A 22,616-nucleotide genomic window follows, 5' to 3' on the forward strand; every position below is an offset into this window, starting at 1 on the left:
AAGCTCAGGATATATTATTAGGTACCCAGTTACACTTCATCCATGGGAAAAATTAAGCTCTTCATGAAACTGATGGTAATCTTAAAACACAAATTATGCATATTTTACATTAAAAGCAAGAGATGGGCTCCTAAAAGAGTGGGAGGAAATAGTATTCACTCTCAGGTTTGCCAAATGAAAGGATGAATAGAAAGTGGGATGATTTGGCTGGGCGTGGCGGCCCACACCTGTAATCCCAGCACTCTGGGAGGCTGAGGCTGGTGGATCACCTGAGGTCAGGAGTTTGAGACCAGCGTGATCAACATAGTGAAGACCCCATCTCTACTAAAAATACAAAAATTAGCCAGGTGTGGTGGCACGTGCCTGTAGTCCCAGCTACTGGGGAGGCTGAGGTGGGAGGATCTCTTGAACCCAGGAGGTGGAGATTGCGGTGAGCCGAGATTGCACCACTGCACTCTAGCCTGGGTGACAGAGCAAGACCCTGTCTCAAAAAAAAAAAGAAAAGAAAAAAAGAAAGTGGAATGATTTGACACAGTTGTCGCCCCAACAGTTTCCCCTGTAAGCTTAACACAGCCACATGCACAGCCCTAAGGAAAGAAATCCCGCAGCTGCCCCCAGACCTGAGGGGCAGTAGGCCCAGCTACTCCTGATTAGTCCAGAGGCCATATGCCTACGTGTTTTGTTTGGCTAACAGGATGTTTTATAAACTTAAATCAAGTTTATCAACTTTTTCTAAATGAGAAAATTCACGTAGAAATCTAGATTTCTGGCTCTCTTAAAAACAAAAGAACTGGCGTCATGAACTGACGCTCCCATGTGACATGACAACCAGCTGCAGCCAAAGAGCCAGCTGCCCCCTGATAGAGCATGTCCTGCTCCTCCAGTCCCCACCATCCATGCAATGTGTGCAGGTTTCCACACCCCTTCTGGCCACCAGAGGCCTTTGAGTTTGCCTCCCTGTCACTCTGGGCCTTCTACAGCCTGTGCGTGAGGGAGTCACAATTATTAATTGGGACTTTGGATATTGTCTCTCAGAACATCCAAGAGCAGTCAATCAATGGTTACAGGGGAAAAAAATACTGCCTAGAAAAGATATCTAACCATATATAATACAACAAACCCATCCAAAAAGCACCAAAGAAATGGGTTCAGAACAGGTGTGGTGGCTCACGCCTATAATCCCAGCACTTTAGGAGGCCAAGGCGGGCAGATGGCTTGAGGCCAGGAGTTCAAAACCAGCCTGTGCAACATGGCAAAATCCCGTCTCTACCAAGAAAAAAACAAAAACAAAAATTAGCCGGGCATGGTGGCATGCACTTGTGGTCCAAGCTACTCAGGAGGCTGAGGCAGGAACATCGCCTGTACCTGGGATGTGAAGGTTGCAGTGAGCTGAGATCACACCACTGCACTCCAGCCTGGGCAAGACCCCACCTCAAAAAAAAAAAGGAATGGGTTCACTTACCAAACAATACTAATCCCAAATGTCTCAATTTCTCATTATGCATTTTTTTGTATTTGAGATTCAGAATGACATAAACGTATAAATGTAATAAAATAAGAGGAAACTATTTGCTTAGTGTGATAGTTATGAATATGGTCTTTATATGACAATATTGCTTGCAGTTTTATGAAGTTTGTATTACCTTGGTAACAATAAAAACATCAAAGATATGACTTTAAAGAAAGTTAAAACGTAGCTCACAATATTACTATCTGACAAATAATAAGCATATGGAAATATTTTTCTTTCTGCCCCACACCCCCCTTTCCTAATATAGGTGGCTTTGTTATAAACAAGACAGCATGATTCTACCATTTAGAACTCTTCTGGAAATATAGACCCAAGGTGAAAAGTAAACATACAGTTACATTAAGGAGTGAGTAGGGAGAATACAGGTTTGAAAGCCAGAGGGTCTCAAGCTTTATGTGGGCCAGTCTAGAAAATGGGGGAGAGGAGGCTGGGCACGGTGTCTCATGCCTGTAATCCCAGCACTTTGGGAGGCCAAGGTGGGCAGATCACCTGAGGTCAGGAGTTCAAGACCAGCCTGGCCAACATGGTGAAACCCCATCTCTACTAAACAATACAAAAATTAGCCAGGCATGGTGGCGCGCACCTGTACTCCCAGCTACTCTGGAGGCTGAGGCAGGAGAATGGCGTGAACCCGGGAGGCGGAGCTTGCAGTGAGCCGAGATCGCGCCACTGCACTCCAGCCTGGGCGACAGAGCGAGACTCCGTCTCAAAAAAAAAAAAAAAAAAAAAAAGTGAAAGAAAAAAAAAAGAAAAAGAAAATGGGGGAAAGGATGAATAAGGGTGGGAACTGGGGAGTGGAGGTTCCCAGCACAAGGGCAGGCAAAGGAGAAAGGAGGGAAGAGGTCCCTCTCACCTGATGGTCTTGTCCTTGTAGGCCCTGGTAAGGACAGACACCCAGCCAGGCGCTAGGGGGCATCAGGACAGGCTGGAAGTAAGACAGGAGCCAGGAGGAAATTGTTTACACTCTGAATGGGGGCTTGAAGAGGGGCACAAAACTGAGGGAAAAGGGGAGGGCCACATTGTGAACTTTCTAAGCTCCAGGCGCTTTTGCCTTTGTGAAGTACTTCCTGTCACAACAATAAGTAAACAATAAATAGAAATCACATTTTACATCTGCATTGGTGTAAGATTAACATATTAATATGCCACCTAAAAGTTCTTTTCTTCAGATTTTAGAATAAATTAAACATTTGTGAGTGCTCCTAACAGTTTTATGGGCCCTTGGTATCGTACCTACTGTGCCTAATGGATAAGTCATCCGGGAAAGGGAGTGGGTACCGTTTGAAATAGAACCTTAAAAAGGTAAGTGGACTAGGGTAATTTTTGAACAAGAGAGGCAGCCACAATTAACTTGGCTTTTCTGGGCCTCAGTTGATTGAGGCCTCAATTGAATGATTTCCCCAGGCCAGTAGAAATGAGCCCTGTAATCCCAGCACTTTGGGAGGCCAAGGAGGGCGGATAACTTGAGGTCAGGCATTCAAGCCCAGCCTGGCCAACACGGTGAAAATCTGTCTCTACTAAAAATACAAAAATTAGCTGGGCTTGGTGGCACACACCTGTAGCCCCATCTACTCGGGAGGCTGAGGCAGGAGAATCGCTTGAACCCGGGAGGCGGAAGTTGCAGGGAGCTGAATTCGCACCACTGCACTCCACCCTGGGTGACAGAATGAGTCTGTCGGTCTCACAAGAACAAAACAAACAAAAAAAACCACCACCAAAAACAAAACAAAACAAAAACAAAAACTCCCTCCGCAGGCAGGAGATGTAAACACGCCAGCTCCCCAGCCCCAACTGTGATACCTACTGGCCCACATCCCTATTAGGACTCCCTGGTTCTCCCCAGTTCCTGCAATAAAATACAGAGCAAAATAGTGTGAAATTGATTAAACTCTACTGTTATCACTTCTGCCATATGTGACTGGCTCAAAACTCAATGGATCTGACTCAGCAAAAGACAAAGTCAAAATTTAAAGTTACTGCCTCGGCATTTTGCAAATGTCCTAGAAAAAAATTCAGCGTCCTAGAAAAAGGTGAAAGCTAGCAAGATACTCTCAACGCTGTAGGAGTTGAGAAAGGGAGATATGTAACCTAAAATCAATGCATAGGGCTGGGCTTCATTTGCACCCACAAATTCCCAGCATACGCCTGCTATTTTTATTTTTATCCTCATTAGGTTTTAAGCTTCCCTGCTGCTTTCAGAGTCTTAAGCCCAAGTCTAATTTTTTAACGGATGAAGAATGCTGTTTAAAGGTGCTCAAATACCTTGGTTGGATAGTATGCTCAATGCTTATACCTCGGTTGATTCAATTTTGACAAATGCTTCCATTTACTAGTTGGTGACCCAACTTTAATCTTACTAGTGGCTTGACTAGGGTAGCTAGTATGACTTTGAACGCTATATTGAATTTAATGTAGCAACTGTAATGAGCATTTTACCTTATCTCACAACAAAATGGGGTAGATATGGTTCTATTTTATAAGTGACTGGACTAAGGTTAACCTGTCGGTCACACAGCTTGTCGGCAACAGACTTGAGTTTGGATCCTAGTCTGTTTATTTCCAAAGCGCTGTTATTTATCGGGAGCACCCCTAGGAGAATGCCTAGACACACACCCAGAAAAGCAGGCAGGCAGCAGAACGCGGGGTCACACTTCGACCCCTCACAGAACCATCGCTCCCAATCAATACTACGTGCTCAGGAGCTACAACTGAAGAAGCGTGATCACGGCTTTGGCATTTAGGGCAGGCACTAGCGCATCTATAGACCGCGCACAAATTCCGGGGATGCCGAATTTGGGGGATGCAAAGGGGAGAGAGTGGATCTCTAGCAGCGGTTGGGGGCTCAGGAGCAGTTAGTGACAAATGAGCACCCGAAAAGTGAAAAGGTGACAGCAGTCCGCAGGTCCATCTACTGGCGAGCCTTCTCCATCCCCGAACCCAACCCTCCCCCGGGAGAAGGTCGCGCCAGGAGAGAAGCCGCGCGGCGCTTAGGGCAAGGTGCAGAGGGCGGCGCGGCGGTGCAGCGAGAAAGACGCGGAGAGAGGGCGCTGCTCTGTGGCTCTGCAACCTTCCGCCAGCTCCCACGCTTTCCCCGCGCGTCCCCGGCGCCTCCTCGCTCCTCTTGCTTCCCCGCGACCCCTGCGTTCCCGTGCGCGCGCGCCCGCTTGCCTGTTTCCTGTCGCCGTCGTTGCCCGGGCCATGGCGACCTGCATTTGGCTGCGGAGCTGTGGGGCCCGGCGCCTCGGGTCGACGTTTCCAGGCTGCCGCCTCCGCCCCCGCGCCGGCGGCCTGGTCCCTGCCTCCGGGCCTGCGCCCGGCCCGGCCCAGCTCCGCTGCTACGCTGGGGGCCTGGCGGGCCTCTCTGCGGCGCTGCTGCGCACCGACAGCTTCGTGGGCGGCCGCTGGCTCCCGGCCGCCGCCACCTTCCCCGTGCAAGACCCGGCCAGCGGCGCCGCTCTGGGCATGGTAGCCGACTGCGGGGTGCGAGAGGCCCGTGCCGCCGTGCGCGCTGCCTACGAGGCTTTCTGCCGCTGGAGGGAGGTCTCGGCCAAGGTGAGAGAGCCCGGATGCAGGGGGCCAGAGCGGGCCCGGGGACACGGCGGGGAGCAGAGGGGGCTTTACCCCAAAGTGACACCAGCCGCGTCGCCTCCCTCCTGTGCTCAGTTCCCCCAGGGTATACAAAGTGGCAAGTCAGAGCAACAAGGGAGACGACCAACAAATAAGTTTGGAGCTTCCACTTTGAGCCGGGCGCTAGGGACACGACCCCTGCCCTCAAGCCTCATCAAGTTATGCACTGCCCAGTAGGGGAGGCAGAACGTGAGCGCCTAATACAAGCGAGCTGCGTGTTATGATCAACAAGCCTAACCGTGGAGGGGCGGGGAGAAAGGGGAGGGGTGTCAGGGAAGTGAGAGCACGTGTGGCCCTTCAGAGTATCTGAAATATCTCCGCAGCTGCAGGGAGCCCACGCAGGAGGCTGCTTCAGCGGCCCTTGAGAAGGCTGGTAGTGAGGGCCCCGGGCCAGAATCATGGAATCGGAAACGGAGAGAACTGTAGAAAGATTTGGGTTTTGTGCAGGGGAAGAGAGAAATCCAGGAGCGTTCTCCAGGTTTTCACCCTAAATGGATAAATGCTGCTATTGGCCATTGCATAGAGAACACTGGAGAATTGGGAGTAAGGGGTGGAGGGCCATTAAATGGAAGAATAGAGTAAGAAGAAAACTAAGAAAGTTTCTTCTTCCTTCAAGTATTATATTATTAAACCTGCAGTCAACGCAGTGAAATTTTTTACCCTGTCCTTCAAAGCTGTCCCTCTGAAGGAATGCATCCAGCGATCCCTACGACTACAAGAGAGTCTTAGCACTCATTCATCCATCAGCTGTTTACTGAGCACCTGCTGTATGCCCTGCACTGTTGGAGGTGCTTGGGATACCTCAGTAAACGAAAGAAGGATTCTGCCCTTATGGAGCTTACATGGGGTGGAAGGGGAGCAGAAGAGATATCAGAACTCTAAACAACAAACATAATATCTAAGCAAATAAGTATGTGAGAGATGCTGAGTGCAATATGGGAAAAAAGGTAGAAGCAGGAGAGGATCTGGGCCAGAGGGAAGGGGCAAGATGCAGCATCAACAGTGTGACCAGGCATATTCCTCTGCTAGGGCTGCCATAGCAAAGTACCACAGACTGGGTGGCCTGAACAACAGACATTTCTCATTTTACCGCTCTGGAGGGTAGAAATCCCAGATCGAGGTGTTGTCAGAGTTGGTTTCTTCTAAGGCCTCTCATTGGCTTGCAGAGAGCTCGGTTTTGTCTTTGTATCTCATCAGACCTCAATTTTAGACTCATGGAGTCTGAGATGTCTGTTCACGCCCAAGTGAGGATGTAAAGTAAGCAGTTGGTTATATGAATGCATCTTCCCTGTGTGTCTCCACATGGTCTTTCCTCTGTGTGTATATGTGTCCTAATCTCTTCTTCTTTTAAAAACAGGAGTCAGATTGGATTGGGGCCCACCAGAATGATCTCATCATAACTTAATTCCCTTTTTAAAGACCCTATTTCCAAATGCACTCACATTCTGAGATACTGGGGGGTTAGGACTTCGACATGTCAATTTTGCCAGGAGCACCATTCAGCCCGTAACATCAGGGTAGGTCTCATTGAGGACATGAGATACAAAGACCAAAGGAGGTAAGGTGTCCGGAGTTGGTTCCTGCCGGTGGGTTTGTGGCCTCGCTGACTTCAAAAATGGAGCCGTGGACCTTTGCAGTGAGTGTTACAGCTCTTAAAGATGTCATGGACCCAAAGAATGAGTGGTAGCAACATTTATTGTGAAGAGCAAAAGAAGAAAGCTTCCACAGCATGGAAGGGAACCCGAGTGGGTTGTCGCTGCTGGGGGGGTGGGGCGTGGTGGCCAGCTTTTTATTCCCTTATTTCTCTCTTCTGGTGTTCTGTTTCTGTCCCACCAGAATGCCTTTTTTTCAATCCTCCCTGCGATTGGCTACTTTTAGGATCCTGCTGATTGGTGCGTTTTACAGAGCGCTGATTGGTGCGTTTTACAGAGCGTTGATTGGTGTATTTTCCAATCCTCTTGCTAGCTACAGAGCGCTGATTGGTGTGTTTTTACAGAGCACTGATTGGTGCATTTTACAATTCCCTTGGTAGCTCCAGATCGCTGATTGGTGCATTTTACAATCCTCCTGCTAGCTACAGGGTGCTGATTGGTGTGTTTTACAGAGCGCTGGTTGGTGCATTTTACAATCCTCTTGTAAGACAGAAAAGTTCTCCAAGTCCCCACTCGACCCAGGAAGTCCAGCTGGCTTCACCTCTCATAAGGACATTCAGCTAGAGCCAAAGTAGAAGCATGGCTGACACATTTGCAGAACAGCAAGGAGGCCCGTGTGGACTGAGCAAAGGGGAAGAGTTGTATCAGAGGAGGTCATAGGGAGAAGGGGAAGAGTGGGTGGAACATGTAGGACCTGTGAGTTATTCTAAGGACTTAGTTTTTACTTTGAGTAAAGAGGGGGCTGTGTCAGGGTTTTAAGCAGAGATATGATCTGATTTACATTTTGAAAGCCCACTCTAACCACAGTGCTGAGAATAGATGAAGAGTGGTGGAAGCAGAGAGACAGGTTAGGAGGTTGTTGCACGGATTTAGGTGGGAGGCCACGGTGGCTTGAACCAGGGTGGTAGCAGTGGACAAGGTGAAGAGTTATCCCATAAAGGATGTATTTTGAAGGTAGAGCCCACTGGATTTTCTGATGGATCATTATATAGAAAGTAGGTGAAGGAGAGGGGTTAGTGATGACTCCAGGGCTTTTGGCCTGAGCAATTGGAAGGATGAGGATAGCTGAATTGAACAGCATTAGGGTGAGATATCAAGAGTTCAGTTTTAGACTTATTGAGTTTGAGATGTCGGTTCACACCCAAGAGAGGATGTAAAGTAAGCAGTTGGGTGTATGAGTCTGAGGTTTGAGAGCGAACCCTAGGCTAGAAATATAAATGTGAAATTCATACCTGTGTGTACGCATACATACTTACAGCTATGGAAATGGTGAGATCACAGGAAAGGAGTGGACCAGGGCCTGAGCCCTGGTTCCCCTAGCATCATTCTGGAGCCCCACAAGGCCCCACGAAGATCAAGGCTGCCATACAATGGTGTTACACTGCAGGGGTCTGGAAAGCCTTCTAGTCTGTCAGTGATTGTTTGGCAGCTGCAGGGCGGGTGTTGGGACCTCTTGCTGACACTAGCAGCATTATCCTGTGTTCAGATCACACTGCCCATCCTAATGTCTGTGCCCCTTGAACATTACAGTGATGTCAGCTTCTGTCTTACAAGGGCTTGGATCTTCTCAGGGAACCTTCCTTTTTGAAAGGAGGGGTTCAGGCTGGGCACAGTGGCTAACGCCTGTAATCCCAGCACTTTGGGAGGCCAAGGCGAGTGGATCACCTGAGGTCAGGAGTTCGAGACCAGCCTGTCCAACATGGTGAAACACTGTCTCTACTAAAAATACAAAAATTGGCCGGACACGATGGCTCACACTTGTAATCCCAGCACCTTGGGAGGCTAAGGCAGGTGGATCACTTGAGGTCAGGAGTTCAAGTCCAGCCTGGCCAACATGGCGAAACCCCATCTCTACTAAAAAATACAAAAATCAGCTGGGCGTGGTGGTGGGCGCCTGTAATCCCAGCTACTCAGGAGGCTGAGCCAAGGAGAATTGCTTGAACCTGGGAGGCGGAGGTTGCAGTGAGCCGAGATGATGCCAACTGGACTCCAGCCTGGCGGACAGAGCAAGACTCTGTCTCAAAAAAAAAAAAAAAAAGAAAAAGAAAAAATACAAAAATTAGCCAGGCATTGTGGCATGCACCTGTATGTAATCCCAGCTACTCAAGAGGCTGAGGCATGAGAATTGCTTGAGCCCAGGAGGCGGAGGTTGGTTGCAGTGAGCCAAGATGGCACCACTGTACTCCAGCCTGGGTGACAGAGTGAGACTGTCTCAAAAAACAAAAACGAAGGTTTTTCTTGGCTTTGGATACACCTGTGCAGATGTGGGAAGCTACAGCCTGAGCAGCGCTCTCTTTAGAGTGCCTTGATGGCAGCCCAGGTGGCCTAGATTCTCTAGGCCTTCCTCATTTTCTTTTTTTAAGTGGTTTTATGTGAATGAATTAATTTTTTTTTTTAATAAGCCATTTCTTCCTTTTTTCTTTTCTTTTTTTTTCTGAGACAGGGTCTTGCTCCATTGCCTAGGCTGGAGTACAGTGATGCTATCATGGCTCACTGCAGCCTCAAACTCATAGGCCTAAGCGATTCCCCCACCTCAGCCTTCTGAGTAGCTGGGACCACAAGCATGCACCACCACACCCAGATAATTTCTTTTTTTCTTTTTTTTTTTTTTTGGAGACAGAGTCTCGCTCTGTCACCCGGGCTGGAGTGCAGTGGCGCAGTCTTGGCTCACTGCAACCTCCGCCTCCTAGGTTCTCCTGCTTCAGCCTCCCGAGTAGCTGGGACTACAGGCGCCTGCCACCATGCCCGGGTAATTTTTTTGTATTTTTAGTAGAGACGGGGTTTCACCGTGTTAGCCAGGATGGTCTGGATCTCATGACCTCATGATCCGCCCGCCTCGGCCTCCCAAAGTGCTGGGATTACAGGCATGAGCCACTGCGCCCAGCCCCACACTCAGATAATTTCTGCGTGTGTGTGTAGAGACAGATCTCACCGCATTGCCCAAGCTGGTGTTGAACTCCTGGCCACAAGCAACCCTCCCTCCTTGGCCTTCCAAAGTGTTGTGATTACGGGCATGAGCCGCCACACCTGGTCCCATAATATTGTTAATAATCCAATGTATCCCTTTATCTGTTTTTTGTTCGTTGGAATTTTTTAAATTATGGCAAAATATGCATAACATAACATTTACCATTTTAACCATTTTTAAGTGTACATTTCAGTGGTATTAAGTGCATTCATGTGTTGTGCCTGGGCCCTCTTCTTAAGTGTGTAAAACCCTTTCTTATGCCTCATGCATGCCCCAGTCCATATGTCAGTCTCTGGGACAAATCCAGGTTGTCAGCGAGCCACTATAATAGGGAACAATACTTGAAGACACTATGCTGAGTGAAATAAGCCAGTCACAAAAGGGCAAATGCTGTATGATTCTACTTAATATGAGGTACCTAGAGTTGTCAAATTCATAGAGACAGAAAGTAGAATGGTCCAGGCATGGTGGCTCATGATTGTAGTCTCAGCACTTTGGGAGGCCAAGGCAGGAGGATCGCTTAAAGCCAGGAGTCTGAGGTTGCAGTGAGCTATGATTGCACCACTGCACTCCAGCCTGGGCATCAGATCAAGACCGTATCTAAAATAATAATAATAGTAATAATAATAATAATAATAACGTAGGGAACTATACCTTTGTATGGTAAAATTAAAGTTGTTCTTTTTTACCATAAGCAATAATAGCTGTTTCCACAAAACTTATTTTCTCTTTTATAATTTATGACGTAGTATACCTCTTTAGATGCAACTTGAAATTGGATCTCTATTACTCATCAAAGAAGGGTCAGTTAGCATGAGCAATATAGTGAGACCTTGTCTGTACAAAATAAATTTTTTTTTAATTAGCTGAGCATGATCATCCTGTAGATCCTGTTAGCATGAAAAGTCTGTATGGCATGACAACAACGACTTTAAGGGGAAGATAAGATTTCTTTCTACTTCTAAGTGATGCTGTGATACCTTAAGCACTAAGGCAGAGCTAGTAATGCTTTTTTAGTTTCACAGATCAAAGTAATCTTATTTTAACAGATCAAGGTAAAATGCTTATTTTAACAGATAAGGTAATCGTTGTAAGATGTATATAACATGATGTTAACTTGGTAGTCTAAGTGTTTAGCTATCAAGCCGGATTCCTTAGTAGACCAAATCTTGTTATTGAAGTGTTCTTGAGCTATACCCTTGATGTTTAGAAAAAAAGTATTTGTTACCTCTTGTAGGATCTGCTTTTTGAACTTTTCTTCCCCTGTAGTTGCCAATTCTGCATGTATTAGTCCTCTAGAAATAGGTTAAACTGAATCAACTTAATGGAAGGAACTCTCCACAGGGCTTGTTTTCCAAAGAAAAGTATAGTTTGGAGAAGCAAAGTTACAAGCCTACCTAAGCATATCATAAAGCTGTTCAGAAATAACTCAGAGCCAGTCTCGTGGATGGAAATGTAGTGCCTGAGTCACATTCTGCTTAAAGTTGTAACAGATACAGAGGAGTTAAAAAAATAGCTGAGCGTGATGATGTGTGCCTGTGGTCCCAGCTACTCAGTAGGCTGAGCTGGGGGGATCACTTGAACCAAGGAAGCAGAGGTTGCAGTGAGGTAGGATCACACCACTGCACTTCAGCCTGGGTGACAGAACAAAACCCTGTCTCTTTTTTAAATTTTTTTTAAATTTTTGTTTTTTTTATTTGTGTGCTTTTCATTGTCCAAACCCAGACCCTGTCTCAAAAACAAACAATCAAAAAAAACAGAAGGTCAATGTATGTTTCCCCAAGCATCTTACTCAGGGTTGTCCAGAAAAATAGAACCAATGTTTTATATATATATGTGTGTGTGTGTGTGTGTGTGTGTGTATGTGTGTGTGTGTATATATATGTGTGTGTGTGTATATATATAATCATAGATATGTAGGAATATACGAAGATACTTCTTATAAAGGACTGGCTCATGTGACTGTGGATGCTAAGAAGTCCCACCCTCTGCTGTCTGCAAGCTGGAGACCTAAGAAAGCTGATATGTCCAGTCTGAGTTCCAGACTGGGTCCAAAGGCCTGAGTACCAGGAATGACAATGTCTGGTGTGTGACAACAGGAGGAAATGGATGTCCTAGCTCATGCAGAGAGTGAATTTGCTCTTCCCCTGCCACTTTGTTCTTTTCAGGTTCTCAGCAGATTGGATGATGCCCACCTGAATTTGTGAAGGCAAATCTTCTTTATTCAGTCTACTGATTCAAATGCTAATCTCTTCCGAAAACACTCATGGACATACCCAGAAATAATGTTTTACCAGCTATCTGGGGCTCCCGGTCAAATTTACACATAAAATTAACCATTACAACCAAGGAGAATGAGACCATACAGCTAATATTTTAGGATATTGAATTTTATTTAGCATTCTGTCTTACACTTGGCATTTTATTACTTTTCTGCCTTGTTATTTCTTTTGCAGGAGAGGAGTTCATTACTTCGGAAGTGGTACAATTTAATGATACAAAATAAGGATGACCTTGCCAGAATAATCACAGCTGAAAGTGTAAGTTCAGGGTTCTGGCTTGGTGCACTGAGAAATTCTCCAGAAATTTTTACACTAAACTTGGGAAAGCCCCTGACTTCCCTTCACTGCTGGCTGTAGCTGAAGAATATGTGATTCCTTCTCTACTGATCAAATACCAAATCATTATTGTGCCAGGGTACTTAGATTTGCTAAAATAATATTTGTATGTTCTAGTTTATTATTTAATAGTATCCAAAAATAGATTTTGTTTGCAACTATATGAATAACTGCTGTTTCACCATTCTGATTTTTTTCCATGTTACTGTTTTGGTTGTTTTTTTTTTAACATTGTTTTTGTACATTTTTTAATGTACCAATACTTCTTCCATAGATATAATAAATTATTTCATATCGTGGTTACAATACTTAGAAGATATTGAAAGGAGGAAAAAATTAGATGTTTCCTAATTTGTAAACATATTGAGAATGCAAATGACTTGTGGTTTAGGGTGATACATTCATCATTGTAATTCTGCTTTTTAAAACTCACACCAAAGTCAGAAATTTTCCCCACTCTATGGGTATCATTATAGGAGACTTTTCTACCCTTCTTGCATCTTGAAGAATTTAGGAACACAGAGCCATGCTTTTATTATTAGAAGGTAATACGTGGGTTCTTTTCTGATTTAATTTAGGGAAAGCCACTGAAGGAGGCACATGGAGAAATTCTCTATTCCGCCTTTTTCCTAGAGTGGTTCTCTGAGGAAGCCCGCCGTGTTTACGGAGACATTATCTACACCCCGGCAAAGGACAGGCGGGCCCTGGTCCTCAAGCAGCCCGTAGGCGTGGCTGCAGTCATCACCCCGGTAGGTGACAGGATCAGCAAGATCCTAGGGTGGGAGATTGGATAGGGAGTTGGGAAACAATTCATTCTTCCTCGTGAGCAGGTGTGCTCATCCTGTTAGTTTTGTCACCTGTTCCTGGTTTCCTGATGCTTTTGCTGGATGTGGAAGTGTGTTTCCTAGTCCTCTGTGATGATGTTAGGTGTGGTGGCAGTGAGTGGAATGATGCATTTCTAATGCCTGCAAAAGTGGGATGAGCCGCAGGAGGACCCAGGGGCTCTTCTGACTTGGCATGGAGGCTTCTTCCTGGCATTGCCTAGCACCTCTGAAAAGATCTTCCAGTATTTATCATTTTTAAAAAGACTTAAGATATGATACATTTTTAAACTTGCCATAGTTTGGAAAAAAGTGTTATGCTTAATTGATGGTTATCATCAATAGCAAAGCATTTGTGGACCCACCAGCAGGCACTGGGCCAGGTTCTAGAGGTAAAAAGGCTAAGAAATAAGGTATCACATCTGCCTGGATGGGGCTGCAGTATATTTGTGGAACGCCCAGCTTTCCTTCTGGGTCCTGCCTTCTACTAGGTCCCATATTAACTTCTCTCCTGTATCTGTCAGCTGGTCTCGAGACATCTGTGTTTTTCCTGCTCAGCATAGTTACAGACAGAATCCCCCTGATTGCCTAGACTGGCTAGGTTTGACTTGAAGGTCACTATTTACTAACTGCAACCTTGGCCAAATTACTTAAGTGCACTGTCCCCGTTTTCTTGAACTGGCAAATGAGGTTAATATCAACCTCATTGGGTTGTGATAAGGATTTAATTAATTTTAATTTTGAAGTACTTAGAAAAATACCTGATACAGAGTAAGTACTACATAATAGAGTTTTTCAAAATAAAATAAAATACTGTTATTATAGGTATATGTATAGGCATTTATAAATATGTATGTGGAAGGAATAATAAATCATCTGCCATTTTCAAAACCATTGCTAATACTTACTCCCATGGGCCTCAGGCCAAATCCAGCCCACTGCCTAGTTTGTAAATAAAGTTTTATTGGGACACAGCCACACCCATTCATACACCTACTATCTGTGGCTGTTTTCACAATACAGCTGCAGAGTTGAGTAATTGCCATAGAAACCATACATTCTACAAAGCCTAAAAAATTCACGATCTGGCCCTTCACAGAGAAAGTTGGCTGACCCCTGGTCTAACTCATTTTTTACTGTGTTAAATTCTAAAAATATTTCCTGTCTTCAAGAGCCTTTATCTCAGAGCCCCTCAAGTTGGCGGGGGGTCAGGTGTTCTGAGAGCTCACCTGTGCAGCCAAACGGGTTTGTCAGTCAGTTGTGCAATGAAATTTGTTCACTGACTTCCTCACCTGCCTTCCTTTGCACTAATGAGGTGGTCCTTCCTCTCACATACTTCCTCTGCTCTTCTAACCCCAGTGGAATTTCCCCAGTGCCATGATCACCCGGAAGGTGGGGGCCGCCCTGGCAGCCGGCTGTACTGTCGTGGTGAAGCCTGCCGAAGACACGCCCTTCTCCGCCCTGGCCCTGGCTGAGGTGAGCCGCTCTCCCTGTGTTTGTACAAAGCAGACAAAGTTCAAAAACTGATGTTTATCTGGGACAGAAAGAAGCAATTTTGGAGCCTACTTCTTTGCTTACGCCTCCTGATGCATGGTGTTGTGTATTAATCTACTGGTAATTACTTTAAGTCAGCTGTAGCTCTTTTGGGGAAAAAAATGGATGAGGGATCTTCTGACATCTACAGGCCATATGTTTTCAGCCTACTGTAAAATGGTATCTATCCATCATCTTCATAAACTAGGCTCTTAAACGTGGGTGTTTCTCACATTTAGGAAACTTCTTATTTCCCATTCCCATTCCCAGTTCAATCTGCATTCCATTAGATCTTATTCTTTTGTTTGAAAACCTCAAGCCTCTTGTGTCACTCACTCAGAGTAAAGTCCAGATTCCTTAGTGGCTTTCAAGGTCCTATAAGATGCCACTTCCCACCCCCCGCAGTATGTCTCTGACTTCGTCCATCACACTGGAACCCCTCACTCTTCATTCATCTGCTTGGACCACTCTGGCCCCTGCTGCTTTCCAGACCCTGCCAGCCTTGCCCTCCACTCAAACTTTGTACTTTCCCTCTGTCTGGAGCAGTTTCCCCCAGATACCCCTATAACTTGCTTCTTCACGTCTTCACTCAAATTTCTGTCTCCCAGGGAGGCCTTCCATGGCCACCCTGTCTAAAAATCACAATTTGGCTGGGCGTGGTGGCTCACATTTGTAATCTCAGAACTATGGGAGGCCAAGGTGGGCAAATCACTTGAGGTCAGGAGTTCGAGACCAGCCTGACCAACATGCTGAAACCCTGTCTCTACTAAAAATACAAAATTAGCTGGGCGTGGTGGCATGTGCATGTAATCCCAGCTACTCAAGAGGCTGAGGCAGGAGAATCGCTTGAACCCTGGGGGCGGAGATTGCAGTGAGCCGAGATGGTGTCACTGCACTCCAGCCTGGGCAACAGAGTGAGACTCAGTCTCAAAAAAAAAAAAAAATCACAACCTCACACTCTGATCCTCCTGATCCCCTCCTCTGCTTTGCTTTTTCCCCCAGAACACCTAAAACTACCTACCCTATCACTATTTGTAGGCCTTTTCAGTGGGCAGGGCTAGGAGATATACATATATGTGTACACATGTGTACACACACAATAAAATGCTGCAGAAATTCCTATAGAAACTTTGAATTCAAATTCAGTCCTATAGAGTTTTTACTTAATTTATTTTATATTATATCTGCATCTCCTTCTTTCCTGGTTCCTTTTTTTTTTTTTTTTTTTTTTTTTGAGACAGTCTCGCTCTGTCGCCCAGGCTGGAGTGCAGGGGCGCAATCTTGGCTCACTGCAACCTCTGCCTCCCAGGTTCAAGCAGTTCTCTGCCTCAGCCTCCCGAGTAGCTGGGATTACAGATGCCCGTCACCACACCCAGCTAATTTTTGTATTTTTAGGAGAGACTGGGTTTCACCATCTTGGCCAGACTGGTCTTGAACTCCTGACCTCATGATCCACCCGCCTCAGCCTCCCAAAGTGCTGGGATTACAGGCATGAGCCACCACGCTTGGCCTCTTTCCTGGTTTCTAAAGACTCAGGAAATGACTGAATTAATATTCTATATGTACTCATTATACAGAACAACAGCTTCTGAATATTAATTTTATTTGTTTTAAATATTAATTTTAATATCACCAATGTGCCTATTGAAAATGGTTTACTTTATTGGTATTTTCTCTTTCCATTCTCATTTTTAGTAATAAACTTTTATTTTAAAATAGTTTTACATTTACAGAAAAATTGCATAGATGGGCTATTTCCCACATACCCCACATTCAATTTCTCCTATTACTAGCAGCTTACATTAGTATAGTATATTTGTTACAATTAATGAATCAATAGTGATACGTTGTTATTAACTAAAGTCCATACTTTAAAATCCATTCTCAGATTTTATTAGTCTGTACCTAGTCTCCTTTTTCTGTTTCAGGATCTGGTCCAGGATATCCCATTACATTTAGTTGTCTTGTCTCCTTAATCCCTCTTGGCTATGAACATTTGTCTGTATTTTAAAATAGTTATACTGTATCTGTGTTGCCAAAACTACAACCATTACATGCTCTACTCTCTCCAGTTTAACCCTCCTTTAGACTTAGTTGAACAAGCAGTTGTATGTTTATGCTTACCACCAGTGCTTATGTTAATGTCTCTCTGGACATTTGGTGATCCGAACCTCAGTCTGTAGTAGATTCCTTAGGAATATTTTCCCTTCTTAAATGTTGACAGTAGTCTGGGCCTATCGTGCTTATAAATCAGTTTTGCTAGGTATAAAATCCTTGGCTCACATTTTTTTTTTACTTGATTATCTTAAATGTATTCTCTATTTTCTTCTGATATAAAGCATTGCTCTTGAAAATTCAGATGGTAACCTAAGTTTCTTGCCCTTATAAGTCAACTTTTTTTTTTACCTAGATACACAAAAGTGTTTGGTTTGGTTTTTTTTCCCCTTTATCTTTAAAGACCAGTAATGTCACTAGAATATGTCTTTGTGATGATTGCTTTGAGTCCATACTCTAGGTATGCAGTGTGCTCTTTCAGTATGTAGTTTCCAGACTTTTTGTTTTATATCTCTATAAAGTTTTCAGGATTTGTTCCTCACCATTGGTTTGGTTTTACTCCCTTAGGAACTCCTGATATCCATGAGTTGAATCTTTTTTGTCACTTTCTCTTGTATCTTTTTCATCTTTTCCCTAATTTTTAAAATTATCTTTTTTTTCTGGGTGTAAAATGTCTGATTTTATTTTTATTTTTTAATTTTTATTTCCATAGGTTATTGGGGAACAGGTGGTATTTGGTTACATGATTAAGTTCTTTAGTGGTGATTTGTGAGATTTTGGTGCACCCATCACCTGAGCAGTATATACTGCACACAATTTGTAGTCTTTTATCCCTTGCCCCCTTCCTACCCTTTCTCCCTGAGTCCCCAAAGTCCATTGTGTCATTCTTACGCCTTTGCTTCCTCACAGCTTAGCTCCCACTTATGAATGAGAACATATGATGTTTAGTTTTCCATCCCTGAGTTACTTAACTTAGAATAATAGTCTCCAGGCCAGGCGCGGTGGCTCACGCCTGTAATCCCAGCACTTTGAGAGGCTGAGGTGGGCAGATCACAAGCTCAAGAGATTGAGACCATCCTGGCCAACATAGTGAAACCCCGTCTCTACTAAAAATACAAAAATTAGCTGGGCATGGTGGCACGCACCTGTAGTCCCTCCTACTTGGGAGGCTGAGGCAGGAGAATCACTTGAACTGAGAGGCAGAGGTTGCAGTGAGCCAAGATCATGCCACTGTACTCCAGCCGGGTGACAGAGCAAGACTCCATCTCAAAAAAAAAAAAAAAAAAAAAAAAGAATAATAGTCTCCAATCTCATCCAGCCCACTGCAAATGCCATTAATTCATTCCTTTTTATGGCTGAGTAGTATTCCATCCTATGTATAAACCACATAGGATACAGTTTATCCACTCGTTGATTGATGGGCATTTGGGTTTGTTCCATGTTTTTGCAATTGTGAATTGTGCTGCTGTAAACGTGCATGTGCAAGTATCTTTTTTGTATAATGACTTCTTTTCCTCTGGGTAGATACCCAGTAGTGGGGTTGCTGGATCAAATGGTAGTTCTACTTTTAGTTCTTTAAGGAATCTCCACACTGTTTTCCATAGTGGTTGTACTAGTTTATATTCCCACCAGCAATGTAGAAATGTTCCCTGTTCACCACATCCACACTGACATCTATTATTTTTTAGTTTTTTGACTGTGGCCAACCTTGCAGGAGTAAGGTGGTATTGCATTGTGGTTTTGATTTGCATTTCCTTGATCATTAGTGATGTTGAGCATTTTTTCATATGTTTGTGGGCCATTTGTATATCTTCTTTTGAGAATTGTCTATTCATGTCCTTAGCCCACTTTTTGATGGGATTGTTTTCTTTGTTGTTAATTTGTTTGAGTTTGTTGTAGATTCTGGATATTAGTCCTTTGTCAGATGTATAGATTGTGAAGACTTTCTCCTGCTCTGTGGGTTGTCTGTTTACTCTGCTGATGGTTCCTTTTGCCATGCAAAAGCTCTTTAGTTTATTTAAGTCCCAGCTATTTATCTTTGTTTTAGTTGCATTTGCTTTTGGGTTCTTGGTCATGAAATCCTTGCCTAGGCCAATGGCTAGACGGGTTTTTCCAATGTTATCTTCTAGAATTTTTATAGTTTCAGGTCTTAGATTTAAGTTCTTGATTCATCTTGAGTTTATTTTGTATAAGGTGAGAGATGAGGATCCGGTTTTATTTTCCCACATGTGGCTTGCCAATTATCCCAGCACCACTTGTTGAAGGAGGATTCCCTCTTTCTCTATCTTGTGGAATAGTGTCAATAAGATTGATACCAATTCTTCTTTGAATGTCTGGTAGAATTCTGCTGTGAATCTGTCTGGTCCTGAACTTTTTTTGGTTGGTAATTATTTTACTACCATTTCAGTCTGTTCGGGGTATCTCGTTCTTCCTGATTTAAGCTAGGAGGGCTGTATATTTCCAGGAATTTATCCATCTCCTCTAGGTTTTCTAGTTTATGTGTGTAAAGGTGTTCAGAGTAGCCTTGAATGATCTTTTGTACTTCTGTAGTATCAGTTGTAATATCTCCCATTTCATTTCTAATTGAGATTATTTGGATTTTCTCTCTTCTCTTCTAATGGTCTATCAATTTTATCTTTTCAAAGAACCAGCTTTTTGTATCATTTATATTTTGTATTTTTGTTTATTTCTATTTCATTTAGTTCTGCTCTGATCTTGGTTATTTCCTTTCTTCTGCTGGGTTTGGGTTTGGTTTGTTCTTGTTTCTCTAGTTCTTTGAGGTGGGACCTTAGATTATTTATTTATGCTCTTTCAGACTTTTTGATATAAGCATTTAGGGCCATGAACTTGGCTCTTGGCACCACCTTTGCTGTATCCCAGAGGTTTTGATATGTTGTATCACTGTTGTCATTCAGTTCAAATAATTTTTTAATTTCCATCTTGATTCCATTTTTGACCTAATGATCATTCAGGAGCAAGTTATTTAATTTCCATGTATTTGCATGGTTTTGAAGGTTCCTTTTGGAGTTGATTTCCAGCTTTATTCTACTGTGGTCTGAGAGAGTGCTTGATATAATTTCAATTTTCTTAAATTTATTGAGGCTCGTTTTGTGGCCTATCATATGGTCTATCTTGGAGGAAGTTCCATGCACTAATAAATAGAATGTATATTCTGCAGCTATTGGATAGTGTTCTGTAAGTATCTGCTAAGTCCATTTGTTCCAGGGTATAGTTTAAATCTAGTGTTTGTTAACTTTCTGTCTTGATGACCTGTCTAGTGCTGTCAGTGGAGTATTGAAATCCCCCATTATTATTATGTTGCTGTCTATCTCATTTCTTAGGTCTAATAGTAATCATTTTAGAAATTTGGGAGCTCCAGTGTTACATGCATATATATTTAGGATTGTGATATTTTCCTGTTGAACGAGGCCTTTTATCAATATATAATCTCCCTCTCTGTCTTTTTTAACTGCTGTTGCTTTAAAGTTTGTTTTGTCTAATATAAGAATAGCTACTCCTGCTCACTTTTGGTGTCCATTTGATTGGAATGCCTTTTTCCACCCCTTTACCTTAAGTTTCTGTGAGTCCTTATGTATTAGGTGGGTCTCTTAAAGGCAACAGAAAGTTGGTCGGTGAACTCTCATCCATTCTGCAATTCTGTATCTTTTAAGTGGAGTATTTAAGGCATTTACATTCAATGTTCGCATTGAGATGTGAGGTACCATTCCAGTCATCATGCTATTTGTTGCCTGAATACTTTTGGGTTTTGTTTTGTTTTGTTTTGTTTTGTTTTTTAATTGTATTTTTGTTTTATAGGTCCTGTGAGATTTATGCTTTAAAGAGGTTCTGTTTTGATGTGTTTCCAGGATTTGTTTCAAGATTTGGAGCTCCTTTTATCAGTTCTTGTAGTGTTGGTTTGGTAGTGGCGAATTCTCTCAGCATGTGTTTGTCTGAAAAAGACTGTATCTTTTCTTCATAAATGCAGCTTAGTTTCTCTGGATACAAAATTCTTGGCTGATAATTGCTTTGTTTGAGGAGGCTGAAGATAGGGCCCCAGTCCCTTCTAGTTTGTAGGGTTTCTGCTGAGAAATCTGCTGCTAATCTGATAGGTTTTCCTTTATAGGTTACCTGGTGCTTTTGCCTCACAGCCCTTAAGACTCTTTCCTTCGTCTTAACTTCAGGTAACCTGATGACAGCGTGCCTAGGGGATGATCTTTTTGTGATGAATTTCCCAGGTGTTCTTTGTGCTTCTTGTATTTGGATGTCTAGGTCTCCAGCAAGGCTGGAGAAGTTTTCCTCGATTATTCCCCCAAATATGTTTTCCAAACTTTTAGAATTCTCTTCTTCCTCAGGAACACGTATTATTCTTAGGTTTGGTTGTTTAACATAATCCCAGACTTCTTGGAAGCTTTGTTCATATTTTCTTATGCTTTTTTCTTTGTCTTTGTTGATTGGGTTAATTTGAAAACCTTGTCTTTGAGCTTTGACGTTCTTTCTTCTGCTTGTTCAATTCTATTGCTGAGACTTTCCAGAACATTTTGCATTTCTATAAGTGCACCCATTGTTTCCTGGAGTTTTGATTGTTTTTTATTTATGCTATCTATTTCATTGAAAACTTCTCCCCTTATTTCTTGTATCTTTTTTTTTTTTTTGACTTCCTTAAATTGGGCTTCGCCTTTCTTTGTTGCCTCCCTGATTAGCTTAATAAATAACTATCTGAATTCTTTTTCAGGTAAATCAGGGATTTCTTCTTGATTTGGATCCATTGTTGGTGAGCTAATGTGATTTTTGGGGGGTGTTAAAGAATCTTGTTTTTTCATATTACCAGAGTTGGCTTTCTGGTTTCTTCTTATTGGGGTAGGCTCTGTCAGAGGGAAGGTCTAGGGCTGAAGGCTGTTGTTCAGATTCTTTTGTCCCACGGGGTGTTCCCTTGATGTAGTAGCTCCCCCTTTTCCTAGGGATGTGGCTTCCTGAGAGCCGAGCTGTAGTGATTGTTATCTGTCTTCTGGATCTAGCCACCCAGCAAGTCTACCAGGCTCCAGGCTGCTACTGAGGGTTGTCTGCACAGAGTCCTGTGACGTGAACCATCTGTGGGTCTCTCAGCCGTAGATACCAGCACAGTATTTGAGGTGTCTCCCAGGTCCTGCAGGAGCAATCTGCTTCTTTCACAGGATCTGTGTGCTCTCCCAGTTTTCCTGATTTATTCCTGCAGTCATTCTGGAGCAAAAGTTCACAATGCGAGCCTCCAAATGCTGTTTTGTCCATCCGAGTGGGAGCTGCAATCTAGTCCTGCTTCCCGTCCACCATGATCTCTAAAATCATCTTTCTTTTCACCTTCGATTTTTCTTAAGGTTATGTGTTGTGTTTGTTCATGCTTGTGTTCCTTCTAATTTGGTTTTCATTTCTGAAATGATTTACTTCTTTCTTCTGATTCTTTCCTATATTCCTTCACCTCATTTCCAAAGTTTTCTAGCCTCAGTTCATGTTGGTTGTTCTTTTGTGTCTTGATGTAATTTTCTTGTCATCTTTTACCTTGTTTTGAAATTGTAAGTTACAGTTTGGGTCTGGTTTTTAATGTTGTTTGTTTTGTTTTGTTTTGTTTTGTTTTGTTTTTGAGACAGTTTCACTCTTGTTGCCCAGGCTGGAGTGAAATGACATACAGTCTTGGCTCACTGCAATCTCCGCCTCCCTGGCTCAAGCGATTCTCCTTCCTCAGCCCTCCAAGTAGCTGGAATTACAGGAACACACCATCATGCCCATCTATTTTTTGCATTTTTAGTAGAGACGGGGTTTTGCCATGTTGGCCAGGCT

The 22,616-nt window shown here is 43.5% G+C and overlaps 2 protein-coding genes across 3 annotated transcripts in view; one reads left to right on the forward strand and one right to left on the reverse strand.

Annotated features, from left to right (window-relative positions):
* Positions 1-4,796, reverse strand: part of GPLD1 (glycosylphosphatidylinositol specific phospholipase D1) — a 76,768-nt gene extending 71,972 nt beyond the window's left edge. Inside the window, exon 1 of the mRNA XM_063812143.1 lies at positions 4,700-4,796. The gene's annotated coding sequence lies outside the window, so the exon portion shown is untranslated. The remainder of the gene's footprint in view (positions 1-4,699) is intronic.
* The window catches only part of ALDH5A1 (aldehyde dehydrogenase 5 family member A1), a 38,907-nt gene continuing 20,881 nt past the window's right edge, over positions 4,591-22,616 (forward strand). Inside the window, exons 1-5 of one of the 2 annotated variants that reach the window (XM_054685414.2) lie at positions 4,591-5,083; positions 12,235-12,318; positions 12,975-13,145; positions 14,577-14,693; positions 21,538-21,576. In XM_054685414.2, the coding sequence (XP_054541389.1) occupies positions 4,730-5,083; positions 12,235-12,318; positions 12,975-13,145; positions 14,577-14,693; positions 21,538-21,576 (765 nt within the window). In that variant the 5' untranslated portion in view covers positions 4,591-4,729. 2 annotated transcript variants of the gene reach the window in all.

Source organism: Pan troglodytes, chromosome 5, assembly GCF_028858775.2.
Source record: "Pan troglodytes isolate AG18354 chromosome 5, NHGRI_mPanTro3-v2.0_pri, whole genome shotgun sequence".
NCBI classification, from domain to species: domain Eukaryota; kingdom Metazoa; phylum Chordata; class Mammalia; order Primates; family Hominidae; genus Pan; species Pan troglodytes.